Source organism: Onychomys torridus, chromosome 8, assembly GCF_903995425.1.
Source record: "Onychomys torridus chromosome 8, mOncTor1.1, whole genome shotgun sequence".
Classification (NCBI taxonomy): Eukaryota; Metazoa; Chordata; class Mammalia; order Rodentia; family Cricetidae; genus Onychomys; species Onychomys torridus.
This window is the reverse complement of record NC_050450.1, coordinates 5,188,778-5,206,762: the sequence shown is the minus strand read 5'-3', so window position 1 is coordinate 5,206,762 and position 17,985 is coordinate 5,188,778. Positions and strand designations below refer to the sequence as shown.

Sequence of the window (17,985 nt, the reverse complement as noted above, 5' to 3'; positions counted from 1 at the left end):
GGTCACAGAGTGACACCATTGTCTGGGCCATCTTTTTTTTTTTTTTTTTTAATTATGTTTATGTGTGTGTATCTGTGTGGGAGTTTGTACATGTAAGGGCAATTCCCACAGAAACCAGAAGGTGGCATTGAATCCTCTGGAGCTGGAATTATAGGTGGTTGTGAGCTGCTCCAGGTGGTTTCTAGGAACTGAACTTGGGTCTGTAAGCTTAGTTCTGAGATGGCCAAGCAGGCTACCCTGCCATGCCCCATGTTGTCCTTGGCCTGGCCGGTATGGGTGGACAGATGAGAAGTGCAAGTATCATTTTCCGTGTTGGATCTGCGCCTGTTCCCAATTTGAGAAGTTAAGAGCCTGCTCACAGACAGTAATCTTTACCCAGCAATCCTTGTGATGTGGCAGAGGTGGTGTGGGAAGGTGTGGAGGTGTGACCCCCATGGGCATCAGTGTCTAGTAAACTGGGAAAGGCACCAGATTGACTTGGTGCCTTGCAGAACTGGCTGGCCTGTGAGCCACGAGAAGCAGGCTGTGGGGGTGCTTGGTGCATAGTGATTGACTGGGTATAAGAGGTACTCCCCTGGATACTTGGGTCCTTTCAAGATGGTATGGCCTCCAGGGTGTCCCAGGATAGCAAGAGACCAACAGGCAGCTGTCTCTCCATCTAGAACTGCCATCCTGCGTGTCTCTGCTGAGAAGTGGGACACACACACATCCTGCTCCCTTTGAGGGGTTCTGTTTTCAGTCCTTGGAGTCCTTAGATGCAATTGGTGGCCCTGGTGCTCACGGTGCTGCTGTCAGCCTGTGTCTGTTTGTCCAAGTGTGCATTGACGGCAGGGGGCAGACGCCTCTGGACAGAGCCAAGCCTCTGAAGCAATGGTGCTCTGATCCCAGTGGTCTCTGACACAACTCACTCATTCCTTCAAGTAGGCTCTGCCAGGCCAGCCAGAGGTGCTGGCAGCAGTGTAGTACAATAGATATGCATGTGCGTCCTCAGTACCTCCAGCATCTGTACAGGTCACAGAGCCACTTTGTCCAAGGCCTTGTCCTTGGAGCTAGAGTAAGACTGGAAGGTGACTGACTGTCTCCAGTCTTCACTAGCTCTCAGAGAGTGTTTCCAGGCAGAATATGACAGAGCGTAAGGCCTTCCTAGGCTCCCTCCTTATACACCAATGCTTGAGAAGCAAGCCATTACCACAGCTGTCCCAGCCCAGAACCCTGAAATCCTCATGGGCCCCACCAAGGAGCCAGGCTACCCACCTGGCTTTCCTCCAGCCTCTTGGATAACATGTGCTATGTACACCCAGAGAAGCTTGTGCCTGGGTGTGTAGCATCTTGAAGAGAAGAAGGATGGATAAGATAGGACGTCAGAGCAATGGGTGCTTGGTATGTGTGTGCAGCATGGAGCTGGCTAAGTCTTTCCACTTCCAGGTCGGCCAGAGCAGCCTCACCATGCTGTCCTCACCATCACCGGGCCAGCAGGTGCAGACCCCACAGTCGATGCCCCCTCCCCCGCAACCATCCCCACAGCCTGGCTCACAGCCCAACTCCAATGTCAGGTAGGGTGCTGGGGATGCACACAAGCCCCACCCTCCCTTCACCCCATTGGGCCTCAGCTGGCATGGTGTTCTGGGCTCAGACCTTCTTTTATTCACTTGGCTGCAGCTCTGGCCCTGCCCCATCCCCCAGCAGCTTCCTGCCTAGCCCCTCACCACAGCCTTCTCAGAGCCCAGTGACAGCACGCACCCCACAGAACTTCAGCGTCCCCTCTCCTGGACCTTTAAACACCCCTGGTAAGTTGGGCCTGGGCTGGGTGGACAACTCCACAAGGTGCCTAATCCCCTTCCCTCTCGAGTCTCAAGTTGTGTAAAGGTCTCAAGGGACCCTCAGAGCTGCTGCGGTACCATCCATCTTACGCATCCTGTCCCCACAGTGAACCCCAGCTCGGTCATGAGCCCAGCCGGCTCCAGCCAGGCTGAAGAGCAGCAGTACCTGGACAAGCTGAAGCAATTGTCCAAGTACATCGAGCCCCTGCGGCGCATGATCAACAAGATCGACAAGAATGAAGGTAGGCTGGCCCAGGCCAGGGCAGGCCGGGACATCCAGGGCCTGCTTCTGAATGTCCCCTTTCCTCCCCAGACAGGAAAAAGGACCTAAGTAAGATGAAGAGCCTGCTGGACATTCTCACTGACCCCTCTAAGCGGTGAGCACTGCTCTGGGGCCTTGGGCAGGACTGTGCTGACCCACGGCTCACAGAGGGTCCCCAAGACTTGGTGACAGTGTGGCTTTACAAAGAGTCCAGCACTCTGGGCTGTACTTGAAGCACGGATAACTTCACAATTAGATGTGTGCTGAAACTTCAACCCTATCTACACTGTCCCAGCACCCACCTTTCAACCCTGTTCAGGGGTTCGTGCACCTCACACTTCCACTGGAGACTGTCATAGCTTGGTTCATGGTGGCCCCACCTTCAGCTACCCATGACAGGTTGGCTGAGTCAGCCTTCGGTGGACTGCTGCGTCTCACCCATATGCTGTCGGCCCAGCCGTGTGCACTAGTTGTAAAGATGAACCCAATAGGGCCTATGAGAAGCTCATGGCTGACCCTGGGCTGCCTGGCTTCCAACTTCTTCTGCCACCAGCCACCGCAGGGTGCTGTACACAGCAGTGTTCAGGACTGCACATGGATGTGTCTCCACACCTGCCGAAGTGTCAATTCAGCTCACCGTAGGCTCCACTGTCCTTCAGGAGGATTCTCCCAGTTGTCTGTAGTCACTGCTGGGTGGGACCTGTTGGAGCTCCTTGAAGGTTGGAATCCTTCAAGCCACAGGGCCAAGATGGGGCAAGAGCTGACTTGGGTGAGACTGAGACCTGCTGGGTCTGTTCTGGAAGAAGCTAGAGGGCTGGGACTCCTGTGGTGGTGTCCAGGGGTTGAGGCTACCTGGATGGTGATAGGGACCAGCACCCAAGAGTCACCTGCTCTGGCCCTCCACAGTGTCAGATCATGTGCCCTCTCCCCAGGTGTCCCCTGAAGACCCTGCAGAAGTGTGAGATTGCCCTGGAGAAACTCAAGAACGACATGGCGGTGGTGAGCAGATCCCAAGGGCCCACCCTGTGGAAGGAGTCTTTATGGTCAGGAGTTAGCACTGTCAAGGACCGGACCAGATCTGATCTGGAAATTCTACCCAGTGGAGCAAGGAAGGGAGAAGTCACTCTTGCCACGAATCCTTACCTCTGTCCCCCTGTGTCTGCCATTCTGTTCAGACCCTGGCCTGAGGATGAGGGCCCTGGGGTAGGAGTGAGGCTGGAGGCTGGAAATATGTTCAGAAACAGTCACCATTGTTTGCACTCTGCCAGGGTACAGGCTGTTGGGGACCCTGGGGTCTGGAAGATACCTCAGAATGGTGAGGCCTTGAGCCCAGGCCACTGACCCTTTCCACCTAACTTGTCTCTAGCCCACACCCCCACCACCACCAGTTCTTCCAACCAAACAGCAGGACCTGTGCCAGCCACTCCTAGACGCAGTTCTGGCCAACATCCGTTCACCTGTCTTCAACCATTCCCTGTACCGCACGTTCGTGCCAGCCATGATGGCCATCCACGGCCCACCTATCGTGTACGTACCTCCAGATTGGGCCTAGTGATAAGCAGCAGGCCAGAGGCTGTGTGACATCTGCATAATCACTTCGGTCCCCTCCTCCAGGTCCCCAGTGGTGTGTTCCCGGAAGCGCAGATTTGAGGAGGAAGAGCACCAGAGCATCCCCAATGTGCTGCAAGGTGAAGTGGCCAGGTTGGACCCCAAGTTCCTGGTGAACTTGGACCCTTCTCACTGCAGCAACAATGGCACTGTCCACCTGATCTGCAAGCTGGGTGAGTGTCCGGGGTTGGGGGTGGGGTGGCTTGCCATCCCTGCTGGGGCTCTCCGGGGCCTTCAGGTTCACACTTGCTCACTCACTCCGCCATTACTTCTGCTGTAGCCTCTCTTCTCATTCATGCCCCAGCTCCCTAGATCATCTAGCCCGAGTCCACTCACCTGTCTTTCTCCACAAAAGTAGCTATGGTTGCTAGCGGTCCCGGGGAAAAGATTAGCAGGCTCCTGTCTGCCCAAGGTGTTTCCTTGCTTTAGAGCCTGAGAAGCTAAGAGGCCTCTAGGTCTGCAGCAGGCTTCGGTGGAACCCTGTGCAGGGTAGAGAGCCCTTTCAGGAGCATGGATGAGGTGGGCAGGGTTGTGTTGGTGCTTGCCAGGCTGTTGGCCAGGTCATATGTATAGTTTTGTGTCGCAGATGACAAGGACCTCCCCAGTGTGCCACCACTGGAGCTCAGTGTGCCTGCTGACTACCCTGCTCAGAGCCCAATGTGGATCGACCGTCAGTGGCAGTACGGTGGGTGAACCCAGAGAAACCAAGGCAGCAGGGGTCATCTCTGGGCATACAGCTGAAAGATGCCTCCCATCTCCCCAGTGGGCAGGGTAGGCTGGACAGCAGTTGCCTAGAGATAGAGGGCCACTCTGCCCTCTGTCCCTTGCCCACAGTTCCAGGGCACTGTCAAGTGGAGGAGGGCAGTCAAGTTCATGATACTCCTTTGGAGCTCTACAGGGTGACCCCTGGGGTGGGAACAGTACCTAATGATCTGCTGGCACACAGCAGGGACCGTCTGGGCCTCCAGACCCCATACGAATTCCAGTTCTTAACTGAAAGTGGAGTGCAGGGGACTGAGGGGTGGCACCCCTTCCCAGAGGTGATGCAAGAGCTGGCCAGGTGACTGCTGCCTCACCAGGCTTGGCACTCAGGGCTGCTGCTGCCGCTGTGTTGCAGATGCCAACCCCTTTCTGCAATCAGTGCACCAGTGCATGACCTCCAGGCTGCTGCAGCTCCCCGACAAGCACTCAGTCACAGCCCTGCTCAACACCTGGGCCCAGAGCATCCACCAGGCCTGCCTCTCAGCTGCCTAGCGAACTTGAACTTCAGGACTGCTGGCAGCCCTTCTGGCTGCAGACTCCACACCGCCTACCAGACGTTCCTAGTGTTGGCTTCTTCGAGGGCCTGGGTTAGGTTAGCTTTCCCGCTTTCACCTTCTATCTTGGGGACCTGGCAGATGTCTTCCCATGCTTGTGCAGTATTGAGCAGGTAGCTGTGGAGCTGGCTGCATAAGGGTCTGGGCTGTTCCCAGGAAGGTTTTCCATTGGTTTCTTCCAGAAGTCAGGCCCCACACTTCCACAGCCTTTCTGGACTCTGTCCACACAGCAGCATGAGAACTCAGGTCCCATCTAAGCATCTCTGTCACAGTGCACTGTACTTGTGTCTGGAGAATGTGGGGGACACAGGAAACCCTCCCTGTACACACAGTACCCCAGTCACAGCCCTCAGAAGGCATGTTGGCACATCACAGGGATATTTGTGAATCTGGGGCACAGGTTTAGTCTGAAGGGAAGGCCAGTAGGTTCTCTGCCACCAGCAGAATCTCAGCTTCATGGTTTCCTCACAGTGTTCTGAGGAGGAGGGCCAGCTGGGGTCGGGCTGTCCCTGACATTCCTGTGCCACTCTTGGCTGAAGGCCTGAGTGGTTAGTCAGGTCCTGTCATTGGGACCCACAGCCTCAGACACCATGTTCTTACTCTGTCCGCCACGAGTCTGGGCTTCCTGCAGTGTGCTGCTATAAGGCACTTGCCACACTGGGCAGCAGTGGGCAGCACGCTGATGAGAAGAAATTCCCCCTTTTTATATGTGCACTACTCTGTTATATGATTCTTATAATAAATTTATTATTCCTGTGTTTGTCAGGAGTTTACTGTATCTACACCTTTTTGTGAGTCTGGGCCCACTGCTGGGGATGCTGTCCATCTTGGGAAACCCTGGACTTCATCCACATTCTGACATCGCATCCTGATTCAGGCCTGGGCCCCAGTCTAGTTCTGAGAGTAATGCAGTGAGCAGTGGTGGTGTGAGGTCTGTGCAGCTGGGCAGGAGTAGGCACAAGCTGGCCACTTCCAGGTGGTAGCTGCTGGTCTGGGGTAGTGTGATCTGGAGAGGACAATTTTCCCTCAGCTGTGGACCTGTGAGCCCTCAAGCAGCTCAGCCCAGCCTGACTGGTGTCCAGGCAGCACAGGACAGTGTCTGGTTCTCAGTCATATCCATGTACCTAGAAGGCAGCCCTCAGGCCAGTCAAGTAACAAAGTCAGCTGCCCCGGAGTGCCACGAGACACATCTCAGGGTGATGTACCAGCCTTGGCTACCCGGGGAGGGCACTTCCAGAGCAGCAGGGACACCTGACAGCTGAAAGGAAGGAGGCTTATGACTTGGAGAAACAATTTTTATTTTCAGTCAACAGGTAGAATAACATTTTATAATGTGCATTTGCATAAATGCAGGACTAGTAAAATAGAAGAAATAGACAGTTTCCTCAGTTCTGAGAGCAAGTACTTTATCTGTCATGGGTTCTGTCTGTCTTGGAATTTCGTGTGGCTGAAAAGTAGGGTTGGTGTGAACCACTGTCAAGAGATGACGGCCGGGCTCCGGGGCGCCGGTTCAGCAGCACAGAGCGGTGCAGGCGCCGGCTCTGCACTACTTGCAGCCTTTTCTGCCGCTCAGCAAAGTTGTTTTTCAGGCTTTGTTTCAGTGCAGGCAGGATGGCACGCTCTGCTGCAGGCATTGGGCTCAGAATTAGGCTGGGGTGGAGGAAAGGATAGTCAGGGCAAGTGGCTGCCAGCTGCCTCAAGGGTGCCCTGGACCAGGGGCTAGACTGGGAGCAGAGCCTGCCTGGCTTTTCCTCTGGACGCCTTACCCTCGTGTCTGTGCCACCAAGCTGTGGGGCGCCCACTCCCTGTGACTGGAACTCACCACTTCTTAGAGAGGCCCTTGGCAGTGACCCTGGGGAACTGCATGGACTCCTGGTCCCTGGGAAAGGAAGTTAGCCGTGAGGCCCACCTCACGCCTCCTCTGGGCTGGGGCAGGGCGCTCCGGGCACGAGGCACTCACTTTGGAGAGCCTAGCCCAGCCTCCTCAGTTGCAGCTTTGGACCTTTGGTTCCCTTCCAGGAGTGACTTGAGGTGTTGTAGCTGAAAGACAGAGAAAGACGTGGTGGGTACAGTGTCCCATGCCACTGGCATGCAGGGTCATGTGCCTGCCCAGGGCCTCACCTCCTGGGCCTGCAGGAGGTTAGCGTTCCACAGCTGACGGATGACCACCTCACACTGCTGCACTGTGGTGGGCTTGCGCAGGTGCGGGGGCAGGTTCAGTAAGGGGGCCACCCCTGTCCCTTGCCGGCCATGGATGCCCCCTAGCAACGTGACCCCAGAATTAGAAGCCTCTGCATCCTCGTCTCTGAAACATTACAGCAACCCAGAGGCAACCTGTGGGAATGGTCTAGCCAACCCCCCACAACCTCCCTGGGGTAGCACCCATGCCTGCCAGTGTGGAAGAGGTCCATTTCCATTGCCAGGGTGTTCTGGAGCCAGCTAGGACCCAAGTCTCTCTTCTCCCACCTGTTGAGGGGGCAACTAGCTAGCTGCCAGATGACCCCACCCAGCATGTTTCTTGCCCAAGGTGGTTCCAGGAGTTGGGGCTTCAGAGAAGGTGGACTGACCAGATACTTGGTCACAGCCAGGTGTGGCGGTGCACACCTGTGATCCTCATACTCAGGAGGCAGAGGCCGGTAAAGGCCCGCAGAGTATGTTCCAGGCCAGCCAGGGCAGCACATTAAGACCCTGGTCCCCCACCCCACCCACTTTCTGGCAAACTAATTAGGAGGCCAAATCACTTTTTGTCTCTTCTCTGAGAAAACAGTAATTTAGGGGTTTCCACTGGTCCCCTGTAGGTGAGGTCAGCCAGGGGTCTCTGCAGGACCCCCAGGGGAGAGAAGAAAGTAGTGCCCAGTAGGTGGACAACAGCCTGGCAGCTGCCTGCTCCCTGGAGCCCATTTTCATCATAATGGAGTCAGGTCCCAGCAGATGGAGACAAGGCAGCCTGCTGGTCCCAGGATGGAAACCTATTAAGGGTAAGCTTGGGGCCCCTGGGGTGCAGGCCTGGTCCTCGGGTGTAAGCAGGCCGTACTTGGCCTGCCCCTGCGCCTCAGGGACTCTGTCCAGCTTGCTGCTGTGGAACAGGGCGGCGCTGCTGAGTGACTGCTCTTCCAGGTCTGTCTTCTGGAGGGCATCAGACTTCAGTTCTTGCTTCTTGAAGGAGCTGGGCTGGGGCCTGGTCTTGCTTTGTGAGTTGGCTGCAGGACACACCAACAGGGCCATCACAAAAGGCCTTAAAAGTCATAGACCCATTCTCTAGGATCAACCAGTGTACCCAAGAAGCCCTGACCCTGTGGCAGTTTCCTCCACCGCCCTGAGAGAGGGAAACACTTTCCACAGGGCTGCAGAGAGAGGGGTAAAGTTACTGTGGTGGTGCCTGCTGAACGTGCCAGAAAAATCAGTGGTGGACACTGGCTTCTGTTTCAGGTAGAAGAAACTGCGGGGGCCTGGGATCTGGCCTGCATGTGTTTATTTTCCAAGGCCCGCTGATCAATTGGGCTTTTGCTTGTGAAGTTGGCTAGCCTCCTGTAGGAGGCGAGGAGAGGGGTAGGACTGTGGCAGAGCACCGACCCTCCCAGAAGGAAATGAGCTGGGGGGCTTGTTCCTCCGCTAATGACACAGCTACTCACTATCCTACCCGGGTGGGCCTGCTACATCATCTGGCTGTGCCACACTGACAGCCAGGCTTTGTCCCCTCAGTAGAGCCTCCCCTCAAGGACTCCTGGCCCATAGACCCCTTTCTGTTGTTTCTGTACACAGGATATTGGGGCCACACCCCTTTTGCCAGAGACCAGACTGCCCAGCCTGGGGCCCTGGCTCACCGGACGTGATGGAGTTGGAGGCAGACTTGTTGGACTGAAGGCTGGATGTGGAGATGCTGCCTGTAGGGAAGATGCAGGGCTCAGCTGAGAACCTGCTGCCCACTCCCTGGCCCTCCATGCTTAAGCAGGGCCTCCCCAAACCTGGCAGGGCTGTGTTCCACACTCCTAGATGAGCCCCCACAGGAGCAGTTACCCCTGGACAGGCTTCTGCAGGGGCCAGTTGCAAAGCAGAGGGCCTGTGACTGAAGGAGCAGCAGGTCCTGAGGCCGGTCTTGGATCAGACACAGCCTGCATTCCCACCTCTACATTCTTCCAGGGCCACCAGGAGCTGCACTGGTGTGGCCACCAACCTGGGCTGCACTGGGCTCAAACACCATAATAGGTCATGCTGCCCTGCTGGAGAAGCCCTCCCACCTCCTGCTGTAGGCATGTCTTCACGAGGAGGGAGCCCGGGCATGCCAGGACTGGGATGCTTCCAAGCAGACACGTTTAACAGATCACCAGATGACCTCAAAGTTTATTACAGAAGAGAACCCAGGAACTCAACTGATGTGCCCTTGGGCTGTGAAGGATGAAGTGTTTTGAATACTGGCTAGTTCTCAGGTCCCTAAGGTTGCTGTAGAGATGGCAGGAAGGAGTCCCCAAAGTGGATGTGCAGAAAGACACCTCACTCAAGTGTAAGGAATCAGTGACACAGGGCTGGGGACCCAGGGGCAGGCACCACAGCAGCCATCAACCTACCAGGGTAATGAGGTCCAGGAGATGGGGGCTGCTGCCACAAGGGCCACTCCTGATTCAGGAGTTCTGCTCAGCAGCCCCTTACTGTTGTACTGCACAGACCTCGTGCTTTTGCTGCGGAGCAAGCCAACCAGCCGTGGCTGGGAAGGTGACATCTGTCCAAGTGCCCAAAATTGGTCCCCCTGAGTTCCCAGCAGGCGTCTGAGTCCTACCTTTTTTCTGAGGCTTCTCATTCATGATTAGTTTGTAGTGGAGATCTGAAAGCAAGTAAATACTCCTTACCACATCTAAAATCTACAGCCACTCAGAGAGCAAGTGTGGCCCCACGAGCTTTTCCCACCAAGCCTTTACTGACATGAAGTCACAACATGCCCACACAGTTGGGCTTGTCCGGCGCACCGCGTAGTTATTTCCGGTTCAAAATAGCCATTTCCGGGTCAAAACATCTCAAGTGACTTAGGACTCCGTGGCTTTGCATGGCTTTGTAAAGAGCGGCCACGTAATCTACACACATGCGTGGAGTAGCCACATGCGGTCCTGTATGCATGCGTGGCCCATACTTTAAAAAGCCGGTGCCATTTTGCACAGGTCTCTTCCTTTTCTCTTGACCACGTGTATGTTTCACACAGGCCTGTCACGTCTGTCTCTTCCTATCCTATATTAATAAACAGCTCTTCTGTGGAATTGTCCTGTTCAGGACGTGTTCCTCGCAGGGTAAGAGCACCAAAATAACAAACGTTTACCTCAGGCTGATCCCTGTCATCCCCAACACCTGTGAGGAACCTATCCACTAGGCCAGGCAGGGGCAGGGCTGCTGAAGGCAGGATGGCCTTCCCGGAGCCCCTGGCAACAGGGTGTGTGTGACATGGGGCTGGTCAGTGAGACAAGGGGAGAGCCTCAAAGAAAGCATCGAGAGGGAGCCCGAAGATAAGATGCCCCGTGAGAGAATCTTTGGCATTCCAGGTAAAAAACAGTACCAGAAAAAGGGAGAAACTGAGGCCACAGGGAGGGAGGAAGTTGAGGGCCCTAGCTAAGGTGCTAGCAGCACAGAGGCCTCCAGTTCTGAGTAGGCCAAGCCTGGTGGGGAGCATGAAGGGCGCCCCGCTGGAAGGGACCAGCCCCTGCCCATGTGTTTAGTTGGTGACCATTAACTTCCGCAACGGTTTTAAACAACGGGGTAGGCCTCACACTGCGCTGGGCAGAGTGCACAGAGGATCAGCGTTTGTCTGGGGGCGGGGCACAAAAGGACACACTGAAGAGAAGCGCCCCGAACTTCCCCTCACCCGAAGACTGTTCAGAGTTGATGGCCTTCGGGCTGTAAATGCCGGGCCAGCACCCAGAGGCTCACCCTTGTTCTCCCGCTTCAGGTGCTCGATCTCCTCGTGGAGTTTGACCAGCGTCTCCGAGTGCTGCTGCTGTAGGAACTGCAGGCTCTTCTCCAGGTCCAGGATCCGCTTCTGTGCCTCGCTGAGCCCGAGCGGAGCCGGCTGCGTCCCCGCGTGCTGCGGGCCGACGGGAGGGCGCGGGCGTGGGCGGGACGCACCCCGGGAGCCTGGGGCCCCGGAGCTGAGGGGCCGCGCCCCGGCCGCCACCCCCGCCCCGCTCATGAAGGCGCCGCCGCCGCTCAGTACCCGCTGCTGGAGCCTGGCGCCTGGTCGCCGTGGGAACCGGTGCGCCCGAAAGGGCGGGGCAGGCCATGGGGCGGGGCCTGCGGCCGCGTTCGGCCTGGAGGAGCGCGCCTGACTTGTGTGGCCGCCGGAACAGTCCGCCTTTACCGCGCGGTGTGTGCCGGCGCGGTGCAGAGCAGCGCTCGCTCGCAGTCGGGTCTGACTCCCCACCTTTAGCTTTTGAGCTGAACACTCTCCTCGTTGCTGAGCAGGCAGGTGGGCCCCATCTCCCTGCCGCCCAGCACTAAGATCCCCAAGTGTGCGTGCGCCTTCCCTCCACTTCTCATGTGGGTGCTAGGGACCCGAATTTAGGTCCTCATACTTGAGCAGCAATCACTGTGTATACTTACTGAGCCCGCTTGCACTTTTGAACATGGTCTCGCTCGGTTGCACAGTGCCACAGCGCTGATTTTAAAGTCGTAAAGTAAGCTTACTTTTTAAACACATACCAATAGTTTAAAAAAATCTTCCAACACTCACAGAATCTTTGGATATAAGTAGAAAAAAAAAAAAAAAAAAAAAGCTGTCTGAACATACAAGAGAGACACCTAAAGAGCAAGAGACAGAGGCAGGCAGATCTTCGTGAATTCCAGGACAGCCAGAGCAACATAGTGAGACCATCTTGAAAAAGACAAAAGCAATCTTTAAAAACAAGACAAAAGAAAAAGAGGGCTGTTTAAAGGAAGCGCTTGCTTTTGTACAGAGAGCCCAGCCAGCAGGACCTGAAACAAGGAAGGCCAGGCTTACAGTTTGTTTTTGTTTTTTTTTTTTCTTTCATTTATGCGAGTCTGTATGATGTATACTGTGGGTGTGCATGTACCCATCCGGGCATTGATCCCCTGGAGCTGGAATTATAGGCAGTTCTGAGCAGCCTCAAAGTGTCCCCTGGGAACCAAAATCAGGTTCTCTGCAACAGCAGGAAGCACTCACACCCACTTGTGAGTCATAGTCTAGCTGTGTGGGCCAAGCTGGCCTCCAGCTCAGAGTCTGCCTCTGATTCCTGAATCCTGGGATTAAAGGTGCCTGGTTTTAGTTAAATTCATTTCTTTTTAAAGATTTACTTATTATATATACAGTGTCCTGCGTGCATGCCAGACACTATGCAGTTGCTGGGAATTGAACTCAGGACCTCTGGAAGAGCAGCCAGTGCTCTTAACCTCTGAACCATCTCTCCAGCCCCTGGAAACTAAATTTCTAAAAAAAAGGCTATGTAAGAGTCACCTCTCAGTGGTTCTGTGTTTGGTACTTGCCTACCCTGTCCACGCCCCCAGGAGACCATCCTTTGCATAGCAAAGAATAAAAGATCCAAGTGAGTGTGGTAGTACATGCCTTCAATCTCAGCACCACGGAGGCAGAGGCAAAGGAAGGAAGATCTGTGATTTTGAGGCTAGCCTGGTCTACATGGTGAGTTCTAGACCAGCCAGAGCTACATCCTGTCTTAAAAACAAACACACACACAATTTTTTAAAAGGTCATTTCAGCTGGGCGGCGGTGGCGCACACCTTTAACGCCTTTAATACCTTTAATCCCAGCACCCGGGAGGCAGAGGCAGGCAGATCTCTGAGTTCGAGACCAGCCTGGGCTACAGAGCGAGATCCAGGACAGGCACCAAAGCTACACAGAGAAACCCTGTCTTGAAAAAAACAAACAAACAAACAAAAAAAAAAATCATTTCAAACCGACCATGGAAGCTAATACCTAGGATAGGTAGGTTACAGTAAGATCCTATTTAAAATAATCACCAGGGAGATGGTTTAGTGAGCGACCTGGTTCACTTTCTGTTGCTATGATTAACACCATAACCAAAAGCAAAATGAGAAAGAAAGGGTTTATTTTAGCTTACAGGTCTGTTCCCAGGCTCCCATTCAGTCACCGTATCCAGCCCAGGCCCACCTGTCTAGGGATGGGACCACCCAAAGTAGGCTGGACCTGCCTACACTCACAATCAGGAAAAGGCCCCACAGGCAGCTCCTCAGTCCAAGCTTCCTTTCCTCAGGTGTGGACAGCTGAAGCTAACTATGACGGCAGATGAGGACGCTTGCTGGTAAGTCTGAGTTCAGTTCCTCAAACCCACAAGACAGAAGAGAGCTGGCTCCTTCAATTTCTCCTCTGACCTCCATACACATACCACAACACGTGTACACCCACTCCACTCCCCACCCCACCCCTACCCCCGTAAGTAAATGTAAAAAAAGTAAACTCCAGGAGATGTAGAGGGGTAGTCAGGTGGATTGTATACATTGTATATATGTATGAAACTATCAGAGAAAAAAAAAAACATTAAAAAGATTTATCTCATAAATATCGATAGTCAGGCTGGACTATCACACCTTTAATCCCAGGGCTTGGAAGGCAGAGGCAGACTGAGTTCTGAGGCCAGTCTGGTCTAAAGAGTTCCAGGACAGTCAAGGCTATATAGATAAACTGTCTCAAACACCCTCTCCCCCTAAAAAAAATACTGATAGGGTTATTGATAAGGGCTAATCATTCAGAAGCTTTGATCAGGGGAATCGGAGACATTGGACACTCAAATGGCAACTGCCCCTCCACCCATAAGGGGGTTGTACTCTTGGGAAGATTCTGGCCTGGAGCTAGCTAGCATAGATCCAGATGCTTATGACTCTTCTGGGGGCTGGAGAGATGGCTCAGCAGTGGGTTAAGGGCACTGCAGAAGACTGGGGTTTGGTCCCTAGCACCCACAAGCAACATTTATTCACATATAATAAAAATGACATTCTTGAGTTGTAATAAAGACCAGAAACTGAGCTATTAACCCGCTGAGGAGTTAGTGAAAACAAGCTCTTAATCAAGAGCTTGGAACAGGGATGCCTTTAATCCCAGCACCCGGGAAAGGAACCATCTCCATGGGACGAGACCAGAACAGATCTGAACACTCTGTCTGAGGCCGACCCAGGGCCCAGCTGCCAATCCTGCAAAACCCAACAACTTGGAGGTATTGGTGAGACTACCCTGCTCAGCTGAAATCCATCCTACAGTCTGCAGTCTGAGGAAACAAGAGCAGCTGAGGAGTTGACGAATGAGCAAACCGTGACCTGAGAACACAAAAGAAGACAACACCCAGCCACCAAACCAGATCACCAGAATCCTAAGTATACACTTCACTCACTGAGAACAGGTAAGCCCCCATCTCCAGACAGACAGATCAGGTCTCTAGCCCCTAGGCCCTACCCATCGGAATTCCAGCGACCAGACAGCTACCTTTCCCTGCTCCCTCACCGAAAAACAAAATAAAACAAAAAAACCAAACAAACAAAAAAACCTAACCCCTACGAACCTAACAACCACTGAAACCATAAGCACAGCCTACACCAACTGGGAACAACTGCTCCCAGATACAGAACCCACTAACATTGATTGGACTAAGATGCTCCCAAAGAAACAGCCCAACAGCACCAATTTAACCAAGAACTCCTAGTGAACCAAGACTAGAACAAGAGAAGCACCTTCAGACACAGACACCGCCTACACCGAACAGAGGAAGAGATGAGTAGACGCCAGTGCAAAAACACAGGCAACAACATGAAGACCTATATGACAACATCACAACCTAGTGATTCTACACCTACAAGACCTGAACATACCAAGGCAGAAGCAGAAGAAATCAATCCTAAAAATGACTCTAAGAAGATGATAGAGGGGCTGGAGAGATGGCTTAGAGGTTAGAGGTTAGGCTGTTCTTCCAGAGGTCCTGAGTTCAATACCCAGCAACCACATGGAGGCTTGAAACCATCTATAATGAGATCTGGTGCCCTCTTCTGGCCTGCAAGCATGCATGTAGGCAGAACAGTATATACATAATAAATAAATAAATCTTAAAAAAAAAAATAGAGCGAACCATTAAAAAAAAAAAAGATGATAGAGGCCCTTAATGAAGAAATAAAAAATTCCCTTAAAGAGGAAATGAGAGGGTTGGGGATTTAGCTCAGTGGTAGAGCACTTGCCTAGCAAGCACAAGGCCCTGGGTTCGATCCTCAACTCAAAAAAAAAAAAGCGGAAATGAAAAACTCCTTTAAAGAAGAAATAAAAAATTCCCTTAAAGAAACAGAAGAAAAAACAAACAAAAATTGGAAGAAATCAAAGAAAGCCAAGAAAAAGTAATTAAACAGATGAGACATTGAGACAATAAAGAAAACACAAACTGAGGGAATGCTAGAAATAGAAATCCTGACTAAACCAACAGGAACTACAGAAACAAGCATAACCAACCGAATGCAAGAGATGGAACAGAGAATCCCTGACACTGAAGACACAATAGAGAAAATAGATGCATCACTCAAAGAAAACACTAAAGCCAAAAAAGTCGTAACACAAAAACATCTAAGAAATATGGGACACCAATGAAAAGACCAAACCTAAGAATAATAGGGATAGAAGAAGGAGAAGAATACCAACTCACAGGCACAGAAAATATATTCAACAAAATCATAGAAGAAAACTTTCCTAACCTAAAGAAAGAAATACCTATGAAGATATAAGAAGCTTACAGAACACCAAATAGGTTGGATCAAAAAAAAAAAAAAAAAAAAAAAAGTCCCCTCACCACATAATCAAAACACTAAACATACAGAACAAAGAAAAAATTTTAAGAGCCGCAAAGGAAAAAGACCAAGTAACATATAAAGGCAGACCCATCAGAATAACACCAGACTTCTCAATAGAGACTATGAAAGCTAGAAGGTCCTGGACAAATGTTATGTAGACACTAAGAGACCACGGATGCCAACCTAGACTATTATACTCAGCAAAACTCTCAATCACCATAGACGGAGTAACAAAATATTCCATGATAAAACCAGATTTAAACAATACCTGTCCACAAACCCAGCCCTAGAGAAAGCACTAGAAGGAAAAATCCAACCTAAAGAAGCTAAACACCCCTATGAAAACTCAGGCAATAGATAATCCCACACCAACAAACACCAAAGAAAGACAACACAACATGACCACAAAAATAACAGGAATTAACAATCACAGGTCATTAATATCCATCAATATCAACAGTCTCAACTCACCTATAAAAAGACACAGACTAACAGAATGGATAAGAAAACATGATCCATCTATCTGCTGCATACAAGAAACACACCTTAACTTCAAAGACAGACACTACCTCAGAGTAAAGGGCTGGGGAAAGGCTTTCCACGCAAATGAACCTAAGAAACAAGCTAGCGTAATATCTAATAAAAAAGACTTCAAACTAAAATCAATCACAGGCAAATTGATGGAACTAGAAAATATCATCCTGAGTGAGGTAACCCAAACCCAGAAGGACAAACACGGCATGTACTCACTCATAAGTGGATTCTAGATATAAAGCAAAAATCAATCAGATTACAACCCACAGAACCATGGAGGCTATATATATAGCATGGGGGAACCTAGGTTGACTGTGCCTTATAATAAGTTTTAATTTTACTCAATGACTGAGCAAGCCTCAATGAAACATTTCACTATTAAGATAATTTATACTGTATCAAGCTGCTAATAGAAAAAATAAATTAATTTATTAAAAAAAATAATGGGTTGGGGATTTAGCTCAGTGGTAGAGCGCTTGCCTAGCAAGCGCAAGGCCCTGTGTTCGATCCTCAGCTCCACATACAAAAAAAAAAAAGGATAAACAAATAAAAAGTAAAAAAAATAAAATAAAATTTTGAAGTATTAAAAAAATAAAAGAACAAACTTATTTTGCTAAAGTAAAAAGGGGTTCATCATTCCTCTCCACATTCTATTCTTTCCCTTGTTTTATATATTTTATTTATTTATTTATTTATTGGTTTTTCGAGACAGGGTTTCTCTGTAGCTTTGGAGCCTGTCCTAGACTAGCTCTGTAGACCAGGCTAGCCTCGAACTCACAGAGATCCACCTGCCTCTGCCTCCCGAGTGCTGGGATTAAAGGCATGCGGCATCACCGCCGCCCAGCTTATATCGGTGGATTTTGCTGGGATATCTATTTTGCACTGGAGGGCTCCTGTTGCAAATTACCCTCTGGAGCGATGGAAGGATCTTTGTACTGGCACTTGGAGGGGAACCAATCTGGTGCTGGTGTGGGCCCAGGGTTCTGTTTATGTCTTTCCTCAGGACAATGAGGTTCCTCTTTGGATTCCTGAGCACTGTGTGCACCCTGTGGCTGCTGCTGAAGCCCAACATGGCAGAGACCTACTGGGCCTTTGTGAAAAATTCTCCCCTTCCGATGCCAATGGGGATTGAGAGCCCAAAATGCCAGCTTTGGTAAGCATTAACTGTAGCCAGGCAGTTGGATTCTCCAGAAGGTAATATATGGTAACTGCCTTTTCAATATGTGTGAGAACGTGTCACCCAGACACCTTGGAGATTAAGGATAACACTGAACATCACTGACCTCCATTTGTTAACAGTAGCATGCCAGCTAAGCCTTTTCATTTTCACAATCCTCTTCAAGCTGGAGTAGTACCTACTTCTCAGGAGTGGCTCTGCAACATTTATTGGCCTCCTGAAATTCATCTAACCCCCCTTTGAAGATACCTTAAAATTTGTAACCCTGAATATAGCCATTATGAGACCATTAGTTCTGTTCCTTGTGAGCTGTCTGTTTTTTCTTTATGGTTCTTAGTTGTTCTTTTGCAGAGCTGCCAGCTTAAGTCATTTGGGCCTTGGTGGTTTGTGTTCCTGGAGTTGAGTCCATGCCAGTGGATGCCCATACGCTCCAGAAGAGAATCTGACATCACTGCTGCCATTGTTGCTGTTATAACA

The 17,985-nt window shown here is 51.4% G+C and overlaps 2 protein-coding genes across 10 annotated transcripts in view; one reads left to right on the top strand and one right to left on the bottom strand.

Annotated features, from left to right (window-relative positions):
* Med15 (mediator complex subunit 15) overlaps positions 1–5,784 on the top strand; it is a 46,785-nt gene extending 41,001 nt beyond the window's left edge. For 4 of the 7 annotated variants that reach the window (XM_036196101.1, XM_036196099.1, XM_036196098.1 and 1 more), the window contains 9 exons: positions 1,426–1,553; positions 1,660–1,787; positions 1,928–2,062; positions 2,134–2,197; positions 3,015–3,081; positions 3,449–3,609; positions 3,697–3,863; positions 4,277–4,375; positions 4,808–5,020. In XM_036196101.1, the coding sequence (XP_036051994.1) occupies positions 1,426–1,553; positions 1,660–1,787; positions 1,928–2,062; positions 2,134–2,197; positions 3,015–3,081; positions 3,449–3,609; positions 3,697–3,863; positions 4,277–4,375; positions 4,808–4,944 (1,086 nt within the window). In that variant the 3' untranslated portion in view covers positions 4,945–5,020. Of the gene's footprint in view, positions 1–1,425; positions 1,554–1,659; positions 1,788–1,927; positions 2,063–2,133; positions 2,198–3,014; positions 3,082–3,448; positions 3,610–3,696; positions 3,864–4,276; positions 4,380–4,807 lie in introns of all 7 variants that reach the window. The other 3 variants (XM_036196097.1, XM_036196096.1, XM_036196102.1) reach the window with 2 other exon arrangements.
* A 501-nt stretch (positions 5,785–6,285) lies between these two features.
* Positions 6,286–11,272, bottom strand: Ccdc74b (coiled-coil domain containing 74B). 3 transcript variants are annotated; one of them, XM_036194437.1, is made up of 8 exons: positions 10,917–11,271; positions 9,781–9,825; positions 8,831–8,890; positions 8,041–8,206; positions 7,128–7,311; positions 6,967–7,046; positions 6,829–6,885; positions 6,286–6,656 (listed from the first exon to the last, which is right to left on the bottom strand). In XM_036194437.1, exons 1-8 carry the CDS (start codon positions 11,173–11,175, stop codon positions 6,413–6,415), a joined length of 1,095 nt encoding a protein of 364 aa, XP_036050330.1. In that variant the 5' UTR covers positions 11,176–11,271; the 3' UTR covers positions 6,286–6,412. The 3 variants fall into 3 exon arrangements, with proteins under 3 accessions (XP_036050330.1, XP_036050332.1, XP_036050333.1); XM_036194440.1 differs by having other exon boundaries at positions 6,506–6,630; positions 10,917–11,272; XM_036194439.1 differs by lacking the exon at positions 9,781–9,825.
* Positions 11,273–17,985: the final 6,713 nt, after the last annotated feature.